At 42.5% G+C, this 13,119-nt stretch overlaps 1 protein-coding gene across 1 annotated transcript in view; it reads right to left on the bottom strand.

Moving 5' to 3' along the window:
- LOC8040513 (homeobox protein Nkx-2.2) overlaps positions 1–13,119 on the bottom strand; it is an 83,807-nt gene that overhangs the window by 9,434 nt on the left and 61,254 nt on the right. The window contains exon 3 of the mRNA XM_002414276.5: positions 2,735–2,962. Within this exon, the coding sequence (XP_002414321.4) occupies positions 2,735–2,962 (228 nt within the window). The remainder of the gene's footprint in view (positions 1–2,734; positions 2,963–13,119) is intronic.

The following is a 13,119-nucleotide window of genomic DNA, read 5'->3' as shown; positions in this document are numbered from 1 at the left end:
CACCCGTCGACTAACGGATTGGCAGAGCGATTCATCCAGACCATGAAGAACCACTTAAAGAAGACAACGTCTGAGGTGTCTATTGACACCAAGGTTTCAAGGTTTCTTCTATCCTACAGAAACACGACTCATCCAACAACCAAAGAGTCCCCGGCCAATCTAATGATGCGGAGAAAGCTGCGAACCAGACTAGATCTTCTGAAACCCACCATTTCGGACACAGTGGCGAGGTCTCAGTTCAAACAACAAAGGGCGAGGCCGGAACACGAATGCACGCTGACAGAGGGTGATGATGTCTACGCGAGGAACTATCGAGGATCGTCAAAGTGGACGCGTGGTACTGTCGTTTCCCAAACAGGACCGGTATCCTTTCAGGTACAGGTGTCCCCCGGCAGGATATGGAGACGCCATCAGGATCAGCTGATCCCGGCTCAGCCGCAACGAGAACAGTCACCAGACAGTACTCACATGTATACAAACCGGTGTGTGTCCCGACATCATCGGAAGAGATTTCAGTGGCCAACAACCAACAAACGCGTCCTAATCCTGGAGCGTCAGCGGTCATTGTCGAGGCCGAGGACATCGAGACGCAGACTCCCACAACAAGGTCGGGGTCGAGCGACGTAACGGGAGACATGACGGATGAACATCTCAAAGTGGGGCGGTATCCTACTCGAATCCGACACCCACCAAAGCGTTTTGCAAACCAGTAACTACCTTTGGTGGTTGCTTAATTAAAGGGGGAAAAATGTGATGTTCCTGACATACGCACTCGTAAATAAAGAAGAAGTGTTGGGGGAGCTCGAGAGATCGAGGCAGGATCTCGGGGCACAACGCTTATGGAATGGCTATGGTTCTGGTCTCAGTCATTGACGTCCTAACATAACAGTCGTCAACTTGTACCGCTTAGGCTGATCCGATAATCTCACCCGATTGGTGCCCTTGTATTATCAAAAGACTGGGGTTCTGCTTCTTATTCTATAGTCGCTGACGGCTCTAGAAATGGAGAGCGCGGCGAGTCCATGGTCATCTAATTATCGCGGCACAGAAGATGCCATTGCGGCATTATCCGTTAGAATTGCTGAAAAACGAATCAGAAACCAAGAAATGTGAATATAATGAGCCACGTTCCGCATTTCTTCAACTGTCCTTGATTCAACTTCGTTTCCCCTTACGTCTAAACGCAGCTGACGCTACGAGTTGATGCTAGACGTCAAACACCATCAAAAGCGCCATCGCGGTTTTGGTCTAGTTTCTGTACGTGTTTCTAACATCACTGAACCAATCGTAAACAAAAAAGACCCGGTGAATCGCGCTTTTGACCTTGATTGATTGGTCTCATTAGGTGATAGTGTCAGCTGCGTCAAACCTAAGTTGAAATGAAGTATATTGTGGAATTCGATCTTCGATGCGGTGACTCTATACCTGACTTGGACGGGACGTTATCGCATTATACTGGCGGTCATTCACGTTTGTTATTGCTTAGGAAATATTAAGCTTTTGATGGTGTAAACTGTGTATGCTGCAAAAGGATCGCGCTCAGCAGCAGTGTACCCACAATGGCTGTTGATGGGACGTCGGTGCGAGTCATGTATTGCTTGAAAGATCTAGTTTGGGGAGGCGCATTTATTTTGACTTTTATCTTCTGAATTTTGTCCGGTCTGGTATCCCCGAACAAATGGCTAATGCAAGATGGATTTTTTTTGTATATATAAAGCAGTGGATGAAATGGTTTATGATTATCTCTGTCTCAGTGACATTTCATTTTGTGTTCTTGGGAAGCCTATGAGACGTTGGTGTCGCCTTTCCGTGACACGCTTACCGCTTCTTTGTAATCATGATAAGAGTGATCTGGATTTGCTGTGTCCCCCCTTGCAATAGATAAAAAAATTGCTTATGTCACGCTGACCACATTGTGGTGATTTTTCGGTCCACGAAAACTACCAATGTCAGACATTTCTTAGACAGATTTTTTTTTCCCTCCGCTATGCTCTCCGCAAAATGAACGATGCTACTACGCATGCGCGTCGCTAGCGTTTTATGCAGAGTTCTGGATCTCATAGTGGATTGCGGAGAGCATTGCGGACAAATGGGAAACAGACTACAAAAACTTTCTATTAGGGACATTTCGCCTATCGTTTTTTGGCCCCTCCGCTATGCTATTAGTAACAAAGAGACCACTCCGGCGCATACGAGTTGCTAGGATCATCTGCAGATTCCCAAATCACGTAGAGTGTTTCGGAGATTGTTGCGAGACAGTGGAAACGATTTACGAACACTCCATATTAAGAATATTTCGTAGACTTTTTTTTTTTTTTTTGCTACGTTTTTTTACAACGTAGGCGTCACTATTACACAGTGTGCCTATATTTGAGGTTGTTTTGAACTGCTTGATTGAGGTCACGTGGGCCATGGACCGCGTTTTCAATAGCAAGGTGTGTGGTGGAGGCAAACGTCTCCAAGCTTTGCTCGTCCCGTCCTCCCGCAATGCTCTTGGACGCCCGGCCCGTGCGCTCCAGCAAACATTGTGCACAGAAGGTGTACGACAATGGATTTAAAACACACTTCGTGGTTTTAGTTGCCCGCAGGGCGCTCTTTATTAGTGCGCATGCGCGTCGCAAAATGTTGTCTGCATAGCTCTGGATCTCGCATGGGGGTGGCGGGGAGCATTGCAGGCCAGCAGAAACGACCGATACGAAAAACTCCCGGGCCTAAATGGGTTCACGATACGTACCAAGAAGCGGCCTCATGGAACCGGGGGACACGGAGGACGGGGTCATCAGCGGCGTGCTTCCGGTGGGCAGGGCGGGGGAGTCCTGGTGGGGCGAGGCGGCCACGGCCGGGGGGTCTCCGAGGTCCCCTTCCGACAGCATCGGAGACTGGTCCTGGTGGCCCGGGGGACACACCGAACCCTGGAGGTGGCTGGGCAGCTGATCCATGCCGGCACCCATCGTTCCCAGGGCTGCAGAGGAAAGTTCGAGAACGCTCAGAAAGCCGCGTCTGGGTCGACGTGTCACGACTCACCGTCAGTGACAAAGATTAGTGCCGCGGTCACACACTGCCCCAATACGTCGCACAAATGACGGCCAGCGGACACTGTCCGAGGCGTGTTTCTTCCTTGTACGACTATATCCCGTCGCGGGTGGATGGATGTTAATGGATATACCCTTTGTAACGGGCGGCAGCTTGCGCCACCTAGCCTAAGTCGCGTCATACACACGTCATACAAACACTGCTTGTAGACATCTGTTCCAAGCATAGAAACGTATATGGAGTAAACGTGCTTCGAACTTGCATGAGGTGTGCCCCGGATGATTCTGCTTTCGCGTTGACAGCGAACGCAGTGTATTTTGCATGATGCACAAACTCCCCCCCCCCCCCCCAGAAAAAAAAAAATATATATATATATATATATTGTGTGTGTAAAGTCTCTCGAATAAACTGAGCTCAATAGCACCAGCTACCGAAAGCGGGCAAAACTGAGCCCCATTTTACCATTGAAATTTTCAGCAAATCACTTATATAACTTTTGGAACTTCGGCATCTCGTTCGGACCACCAGCATTACATTTGGTCTGATAATGAGCGGTCAGCGATGCGTAAATTACTAAAAAAAAAAACTATGTTTTTTGTTTCTTTCTTAGGAGGGGGGGGGGGGGGGGGGGAACACACATATTGTGTTAGCGGTATAACTGCTATTTCAAGCTATCGATGGCTATAAGCGTTGCACTACTGCCCAAGAACAGACAGGTTTTCTAGACGATGGCCTTCATTGTCGATCTTCTGCAGCGTATCCCGGGGTGTGCTTGTGGGTAGGAGGACGTTGCCCGCTAACTCTAGCTGGAAAATGACCAGCGGAGACCTTTAGCGAGAAAGCGACGACGTCATGGTGTTGCTTGACGTCGCAGTGTTACGTAACCACGTCACGTGACGCCTTGATGTCACGTGACGTGATTTTGACGTCATGCGTCATGTGACGTAACAATCTTTTCTGACGTCACAGTGTTGCCGTGACGACACACTGTCAGATCGACATCGTGAGATGAATCCAGAGAGACGTACACAAGTCCGCTAAATTTAAAACCGGCGCGGTCTGACATACACGTTCCAAAACCCAGTCGAGCAACATTGGCGGTCGCCATTTCTTGGACGCCATTTCTTCTGTAATTTGATCCGACTGCTCGCCGGGCGCCGACTCAGCACTCGTTCTCAATACCGACTAAGCTTAGCCGAGTCCACGCCGAACAATGACGAAACTCTCGTGCCCAATAGATTCCCAGAGTGCGTGCCCAAGGACACAGAGAATTGGCGCTGCCGCTACTACACCGCGCTCACTTTTGAAAAGGGTTCATTGTTTTTCTAGACTGTGAGCATCTGAACGTCCTAGTGAATAACCCAACGAATAAAGCTGTTTTCAGTCCCGATACTATCCATGCTACTCTATTGACCGGTTTTTGTTTCCCCAAATCACGACGGTCGGGGCACCGAATGCCTTGCCGAAAGTAATAGCTTGGGCATTATTTGAAACATCGTCTTGTTCTTTAGCTATTCCAGGCATTAGAAATAAATGTTCCACTTGATTGGGGCCAGGATGGGTCACATTAGTACTTATAACTCTATACGCATGCACCAGAAACAGATGAAAAAATGAAGAGAAATGTTTAAACTGCGCTTTCCAAAGAACATATTCTAAAATTCGACCTGTCGTAATCGCGAAAACATTATATCTTCCAAAAATTATAGATTTTTAAACAAATTTCTAAATTTTGCTTAGTACTAAGCCTTAACTAAGCTGACTTACAGTGCTTACTTCAGTTCGTGGGGATCAAACAATCAACGAAACGAATCGACATGCAGAACTACAACTACACATGACAAAAAATCTGACGATATTCGACCCAAAATAAGAATTTGGTTTGGTAAGTGTCTTCCCAAATTTCTGATGGAAAGTTGCCTGTTAAAAAAAAGCAAAAGGACGTAAAATTGAAACGGACTCTCTTTTCGATCTGACCTAGATACTGCGAAACGTGTCCTTTCTTCTATTGCGTAATCTGCCGTCCTCAAATCTCTTTTTGGCGGGTCTCGGACGTCAGCAGATTACGTTCGTGATCCTGCGTCCAAACTGATACCAAAGATTCTCCTAAATTGCGACACACAAAGTTTCATAGGAAAGACATGGCTACCAACGGGGGGCGTAGATATCGAGTCAGTACTTCGCCGGCTATAGTTATCAGTTGCTGTCCATCGCCGGACACCAGAATTTTTTTGTATTAGTATTTTTTTAGTTATTTTTTTTTTAGATACCGTCCGCCGAAACGCTCCGGTTCTAACCGGAACATAATCTTGTAGCTAAACCACATTCGTATGCCATATGATGTACGTCAAATATAAGATAAGATTGTAGCTAATAGCTATACCACATTCGTTTGCAATATAACATACGCAGTCATGAGAAATTAATGAAGGTTTACTATGGTCACTGACATTATAAGAAACACAGCGCAACGTATTATCGTTTTGTTGCGGAGTAATAATAATAATAATAATAATAATAATAATAATACATTTATTTTTTCGAGGACTATACTCATGAAGCTGTCAGGTTCGTCAAAGCCGACATGGGCTTGTGTGACTGAACCCTTTTGGGTAGAATTGGTAACATAATCGGTCAGAAACAAGAAAAAAAAAAACGTTAAGACACTAGAAGTCCACAGTAAATGTCCACTTCAGCGGTACTATTCAATATAAATTATTTGAAGAAAACAGGAGAAAAAAAGAGTTAAAATTGGTTTGTCCGTCTGGTCACAGGACATAAAAAAAAAATCGACACAAAACTTTGAGGCACAGATCTTCGGGATGAGGAGTCTAGCAGAATGAACAAAAAGGACGCACTCACACGGCACGTCTGTTCACAGCACATTCAAAGATCGACACAAAGTATGAGGGACAGAAATACCACGCGATGAGTCTCTCCTAGTCACAAAAACATACTCCACAGAAATGTGAAAAAAAAAGACAGTTATCCTTTTTCTTTTAGTAAATCCATATGACGGAGGCGCTTTTTTAGTTTTTTCTTTGACGTAAGGTTCCAGAGATCTGATGGTAATTGATTAAAAATGTCTGGAACGTAGAATGAACGCATAGTTTTCCCGTGCCGTGTGTAGCATTTCGGGACGAGATATTTGGAAACGTTCCGTAGCTGCCGTGAGACGAGACGAGGAGATTTAAAGTCGTCAGACCAGTAGTGATTGATCACAACTGTTTCTAAAAAAAAGAGATCTAAAGTTCGGCATTGACAATGTCTCAAAAAGGTCTAAGTGAGAATAATTGAGGTTATAGCACACGTTTTTCAAAATCCCCTTTAAGATATTGTCTATTTTCGTTTGCCATAAATTCGAGCATGAACCGAGAAGAGTTATACCATAGCGCAGGTGACTATAGGCTAACGAATAGGCAACGCGTTTGCGTAAGCCGAGGGGCATGAAAGTTTTGATGTTATAAAGCAGAAAAGAAACGCTTCTCAACTTCGAACATATTTTCGTTAGATGAGAATTCCACGAAAGGTCGGAGTCGAAGTGTATACCAAGGTATTTCACAGAGTCGGAATACGGCACTTCAGCAGTGTCACGAGCTACAGTTTGATGTGTGTAGCAAAAAAGGAATATTTAAGGACACTACTTTCAAGGGATTGCGAAAGCAGACGAGTTTTGTTTTCGACACATTTATAGAAATCAAGTTCCGAGAAAACCAGTCCATGACTTTGTTGGAGGATTGCTGGAGCATCTGAAGCGCTTCTGGGTAGGAAGTATGACGTGTTAATAAAAGGGTGTCGTCTGCATATCGGTAAATAATGCAGTTTGAAACCACGCTATATAAGTCATTGACAAAGATGTTAAACAATAGGGGATAATAATAAAAACAATATTATTTACTTTAATGCTTTATTTTTTCTTTAATGCCCACAAACAGATATGGAGCCTTTTGTGCGGTGCACTTGCCAATTATTGTATACAGCAACACAATTTAAAATAAACTAAGACTGCGAAATTTGCCAGCAAGAGCGCCACAGAAGGAATCAGACAGCAAGATAGTGAACCTAAGCCACGCCCTAAATTTCTTAATTTGTCAGTGCCTAAATCTTGTAAAACGTACAGTATTATAAAATTTCGCAGAACGCCTAGTACTATACAGCGAGGAATATAAGCGTCTTCGACAGGTTTGTCCTGTGGTTCCCGCACACGACAGTGCTTTATTCCTTCTGTATATTAGCTTACTCGCTTTGCAGAGTGGGTGAATTTAACGCATTGCATTGAAACAAGACTAAATAATCGGGGCAGAACAGGAACGTGCGTAGAACGTAGTTTTTTTGTAAACTAATTATTCTCCTCTGGTAAGGGAGATTCGATTATTTCTTTAGGAATACCTTGCCTAACAGCACGTTTTGGTTTTCTTTCGGTGATGTGTAACTTTATTCCTTCTGTTGATATAGAGGGAAACGGCCCCGGATCCAGTTTTCTTTTTTAATGTTTTGCGTGATTGCTTTCAATAGATCCTGAGAGAATCATGGCCTGTACTTAGTTTATACTGCTCATGTACTCCAGCGGAAGCTACGGCAACGCAAGTGAACGATCGCTACAAGCTATGGGGAAAATTATAAAACCTCCCAGCCGCACTCAGATTTTTGAACGGATGCTTTACTTAGCGGAGCCTACATGTTTTCAGAATGTGTTTAATGTGTATTTAAGATGCAATCGGACTGAAGATTTTCTTTGCAGTGTCAACTAAAATTGCGCCACAACGGCATCGGCACATTCACTTAATATTTTTTTATTTATTTATTTGAAGAACACTGCCAACCGACTTTGGCCCGCAAAGGCATAAAGGAGTACACAATATGAGGGCAAGAGGTTAAACAGAAATGCATACACTGACATAATATATAGCATGAAATATTAGTTGACATGATGATTATTCACTTATAACTAAAACAATTTATTTAAAGCACTAGAAAAATATTCAAATGTACCAATGTTCGAAAGGTTAGAAGGGAAACAACTTTAACCCCGGACGGACGAGAAAACACGGATATTTAACGTAGAAGTTTGGACTACTTGGTATATATTATATCATGATTAAAAATTTAAACAGAACAAGGACACGCACAAGAACAAGAAGGTATGACGAACAAGGCGCTGACTGCTAACATCGAGTATAAATACTGTAACGCCATAACAGACGAACAAAAAAAAAATACATGACATGGACGCCACGCACACTTTAGCCACCGTCACGCACTGTCACTGTGTGTCTAAATTTTTTAATCACGGATATTTAAATACGTATTTTTTTTTAAACTGAAAATTAAGGATTAGTTTATAATGTTTTTACCATGTGTAACGGTTGTTATTGCCCCTCAGATAGTCCTGGTACTTCGATGCAATCTTATCATATATTATGTTGTGCACAAATTTCAAACACTTCCCTTTTCTGCGAATAGAAAACTGGGGTAACACAGACTAACCCAGTTACGGCATACAAAGATTATACAGACATTTCCATGCCGTAAGCATTATAAATAGATTGCAGTGCCTTTTTCTAACGGCTTCCAGTTGGGCAATAAATGTTTGGGAGTGTGGATCCTATAGGATATCTGCATATTAAAGGACGGATCAACGACGAGTATGCCACGAGCTTTGTTTCAAAAGTACAATGGCGCATTGTACTGCGTAAAGACCATAGTATACGCGACGCAATAAATGTAATGTTTTCATTCTGAACAAATTAGCTTACATCGAACGTAATGATCACACCTGCACTTAAATGACTTGACGACTTCAAAAGGCACAAAGTTGATAGCATGAAAAGCAAACGTGGAAACCTTTACTGTGTTGCTGTCGTTGGAACACATTTTTTTTTTTTTTACGTTTAAATTTATGCTTTACTTTTGACACGAGGAAAATACAAAACGAAGGTTATCGTCTAAACATTTGTGATTTGTAAAACATGATATTCTGTAAAACGAAACACAATCGCTATAAGAAAAAGAAACACACTGTATTGAAGAAGTATCAACCAGCAGATCATTAATAACACCAAAAAAGCAAAGGACAAAGCACCAAGCCCCGGTGCACTACTGAAAAAACGAGTAATTCTATAGTTTTGCCTTACCAGCAATAATATTTTTAAGGTAATTAATTCATCCTTAAAGTCAATCATGTTTTAGCGCCTGTTTAATTTTATATAGCAATTTCTGGTGCGAGACTATGTCAAAATCCTTCGCGAAACCTGAAAAAAAAAAATTGCATTTGTTTAGTGATTTTTGTGCACTATTCGCGTCTCCAGCTAGTTGCTCGCCCTCCCGCGGCGGAAACGGGAGCGCTCTAGTGAGGATCCCCGGTTCTCCTGCGTGCTCAGAGGGCATGGCTGAACTGGGGCTCCGCGCACGCGCAGTGTCGAACGCCTAACTCTAACGCAAACACGCAGTGCTCGCGTTCGCTCGTATACGCAATACTAAAACGTCGTTCACACACTTGCAACCGAGTAGGACCGAGAGGGACAAGACCGGTTTTCAAGCCTCTTGTGACGGCGGAGGACCGGACGCGCTGCTGAGGAGAGGGTACCACGCCGTCGCAAGAACCTTAAAAACTGGTCTTGTCTCTCTCGGTCCTACTCGGTTGTAAGCCTGTAGACGGCGCTTAAAAGTCACCACTGTTTTACCGGTTTCCAACGCCAATCAAACGTGCTGCGGTGAGCAGACGTGCAAGCGGGTAGGCGTTCCGTCAAACGAGAAAAGCTGAGATTGGCAAAATGGCGGCGAGTAAAAAATAAAGAAAATAAACGTGCCCGGAAGATTGGTAACTAAAAAAGTACAAGAACAGAACCCGTTTCTTATATTTTTTATTCAGTTTTGGGGCATTTGGGGCGGCTCTTTGGAAGTTTTGTTGATTGTCAAAGGTTACGACATTGATGGCACCATGCTTTACCCATAATTAATGTAATTTTATGTGGATTTCTCAGATCAGTTTGAATACTTTAATTAATTTTAGACTATTTTTTATTTTAGAACTTGTTAATCAAAATGCTGCAACAGGCACCATTGAAGATGATTTGCACACTTTTGATTGCTATACTTGTTCGCGCGTTTGAAATTTGATCATAAGCAAAAAAATTATATTAGGACTCGGAAAACAATGTGCCGGGTGTTGGTAAGAAAACTGAACCCGGCTTTTCGCAACGCAAAAATAAACTAGACATTGTGGATTGTTCGAACTGCGTCAGAACGTCGCCCCATCTGTTTGAGCAAGATGCCAAAGTTTCAGCCCCAACCGTTATCTTATTCAAAAGTTGTTATCAGTGCTTTCTGAAAATTTCAAGGAAACAATGGGGCCCATTTTCGCCCGTTATCGGTTTCTGGCGTCATAGAGCTCCATGTATTCGAGAGGTTCGTCGGCCGCCATTTTTTCATTGAAATTTCCAGAAAATCGCCTACAACTTTTGAATAAGATGACGGCTGGTACTGAAACTTTGGCATCTTGCTCGAACGGCTGGGGCTACATTTTGACGGAGTTAAAGCTCCCCATAACGTGTAGTTTCTTTTTGCGGTGCGAAAAGCCGGGTTCCGATTTCTCACAAACACCCTGTATATCTTAATTGTGTTATTATTATCAATACTAATTGCGGCAATGTAGGCCCCCAATGAACACCACAATCACTAAAATACGCCATTTAACCACAATAGTCTTTCCAGAAAGGTGTATTTTTTTAGCACATGAAAAACTCCATCTTTATCAAGATGTCAAAGTCAAGCAGTCAAACACTGGACGTAATATAAGTCATATGCGGCACACGCTGATTTAAAAATCATACGCACTTCTGCTGTCTGACCCGGATTCCGTCTTAGACTCTTGTATAAGAACAGGGATTTTTAATTTATATGATTTGTGGAAATGTCCTGAACTGATGGCAAAATTTTGTAAGATCTGGATTGAATATGTTATTCTTGTGCTGGGAATAATGTTTAAGCAATTATTAATCGAAATACCTATAAACGCATTAAAAAGCCCGCAGTTCATTATTTCACATGACAATTATCTGAGGGAAAAAGGGCAGCAAGAACAGAAACATATCAGCATTGATTTTTTTTTAACAAATACATAATTCTATGTGACCTCTAAGGTGGATGAAAGATCCCGTCTTTGAAGGACAGTGAACTCTCCAAAATGTTTTGAAGTGCCCGGATCAGACACGTAAGTCACAAAATCGTTTCCACAAACAACTTCTTTAGCTCAAAAATTACGCTGTGAGACAGATCTTGAGGTACGGAAGAATTCGAAATTAACACCTCTACCTAAAAATTAAGTTCCGAATAAATATTAGTTCAAGTTTCGTTTTAGGAATAAAACGTGCCTCCTGGTATCAATATTGCGCTAAGCTCCCTTTTTTTTCAGGACAAGAAGGTGACCTGCGCTCATAACACTCTAGCTTCCTCGTATAAGCAGAAATAATTAGTGTCGCTCAGTAAAGCCAGCACAATAGAGAGGCGCAGCAACTCATACCCTCACTATTACCAACATTTTGGAAAACGAGTGGCGCCACCTATAGGGAATTGGAGTTGCGAAAATAAGCGAATCCATGAATCATGTGAATAAATTCTGTAACTGTAATTTTTTTGCGAAATGACTACTAATCATTTAGCAAAAAAAACTTGTGCATCCAAAAAGGTACAATGTTTTAAAAAGAAATGGAAAACAACCTTGCTGCATGTACCCGACAATGACACAGGTCTCTAGCGAGAAACACTCTTTTTTTCAGCACTGATATTTCAGGGCTATTTAGCCATTTTCCTATCTTGCTGCACGTTACGAGCCGCAAAGTTTTAAGCTGCAAGAGTAAATTATATATAGAAATTTGGAACATCATTCAGCATGCCTTATGTCAAATTAAAAAAAAAGAAAAGGTGGTAATTCCGTCCGCGCCACATGACGTTTTAAGGTCCATCCGGAGACCATAAAAAAATACCACCCTCGGGACCACCAGATTACTGATTTGATGTTGATTATGAGTAAATGGCGGAGTTACAGGTATCAATAGTTTCGACAGAAGAGAAAAAAAAGCGGTTTATTGCACTTGCGATGCTCTGTTCATCGGTGAGCGCGACCTTATTATGATTAAGTTCCTTCATGAATAAAGCGTTTTCTTTTTCTCAGATGCATATAAACGTTATTTTATTTTTCTCTAAGAAAGTTTGATATTATGACATTGAAAAGACAATACCTCCGTGTATACACGAGGATACGTAGCTGTTGGCAGCGTACTTTTCAAAATTGTTTGGATACTTTCGACACGGCGTATCTTGTGATTTAATGAAAAAATACTACGCGTCACCCATGTGCTATTTCTATTCTGAACACTTGGATACATACTTGCCAATGCGCGTTATGACAACGCGCTTGAAAATGAGCAACAGAGAGTGGAATCCCTTGCCGTTCATTTCGCTTATTTCCGAAAACTCTTCAAATTCATCTTCTAAAGAATTAACAATGTCAAGTTCAATTGCGCTAGTGTAGTCGCGATAGGGTTTTAATCCCTTTGTGGGGTACGATTAATTTTAGGAGGTACGTCGCAGGCTACCTTTGCATGATCAGATATGCTTTCCGCGACTGAGATATCGACAACATTTCTGGCAACGGCCGCAGATAAAAAAACAAACAAGAACAAGCAAAGAATCGCTGCCATTCGACATGTGTGTGGAACACTTGACTACTTGGTTAAGGTTAATACAAAAAAATCAATATCCATAAGGATCCTTGAATGCTCGCACCTTCCTGTGGAGATAACACTTTCCCAGTCTATATCTCACAGGTTAAAGTGATTGCCGGTATAAAACGTTAAAAATGTATCAGTTTCGTTGTGAAAAGTCAGGTATATTTGTAAGCACATCAAAACCAGCTTGATGACACCTGTAAACTCCCTCTACAAGAATTGTTTGGCCCTCACAATTTACGAAGATTGGAGACATGAACCATCCCCCAATTGTAATTGTGTTTGATTAATGCAGACGCGAGGATGTTCCTGACAAGGAGGCACCCCCCCCCGGAACCGCTGTCGCACCGCAGCACAT

The sequence above is a fragment of the Ixodes scapularis genome, unplaced genomic scaffold (assembly GCF_016920785.2).
Source record: "Ixodes scapularis isolate PalLabHiFi unplaced genomic scaffold, ASM1692078v2 PGA_scaffold10__122_contigs__length_95168666, whole genome shotgun sequence".
NCBI lineage: Eukaryota > Metazoa > Arthropoda > Arachnida > Ixodida > Ixodidae > Ixodes > Ixodes scapularis.
Note: the sequence above shows the minus strand (reverse complement) of the source record. Positions and strands in the feature narration are given on the sequence as shown.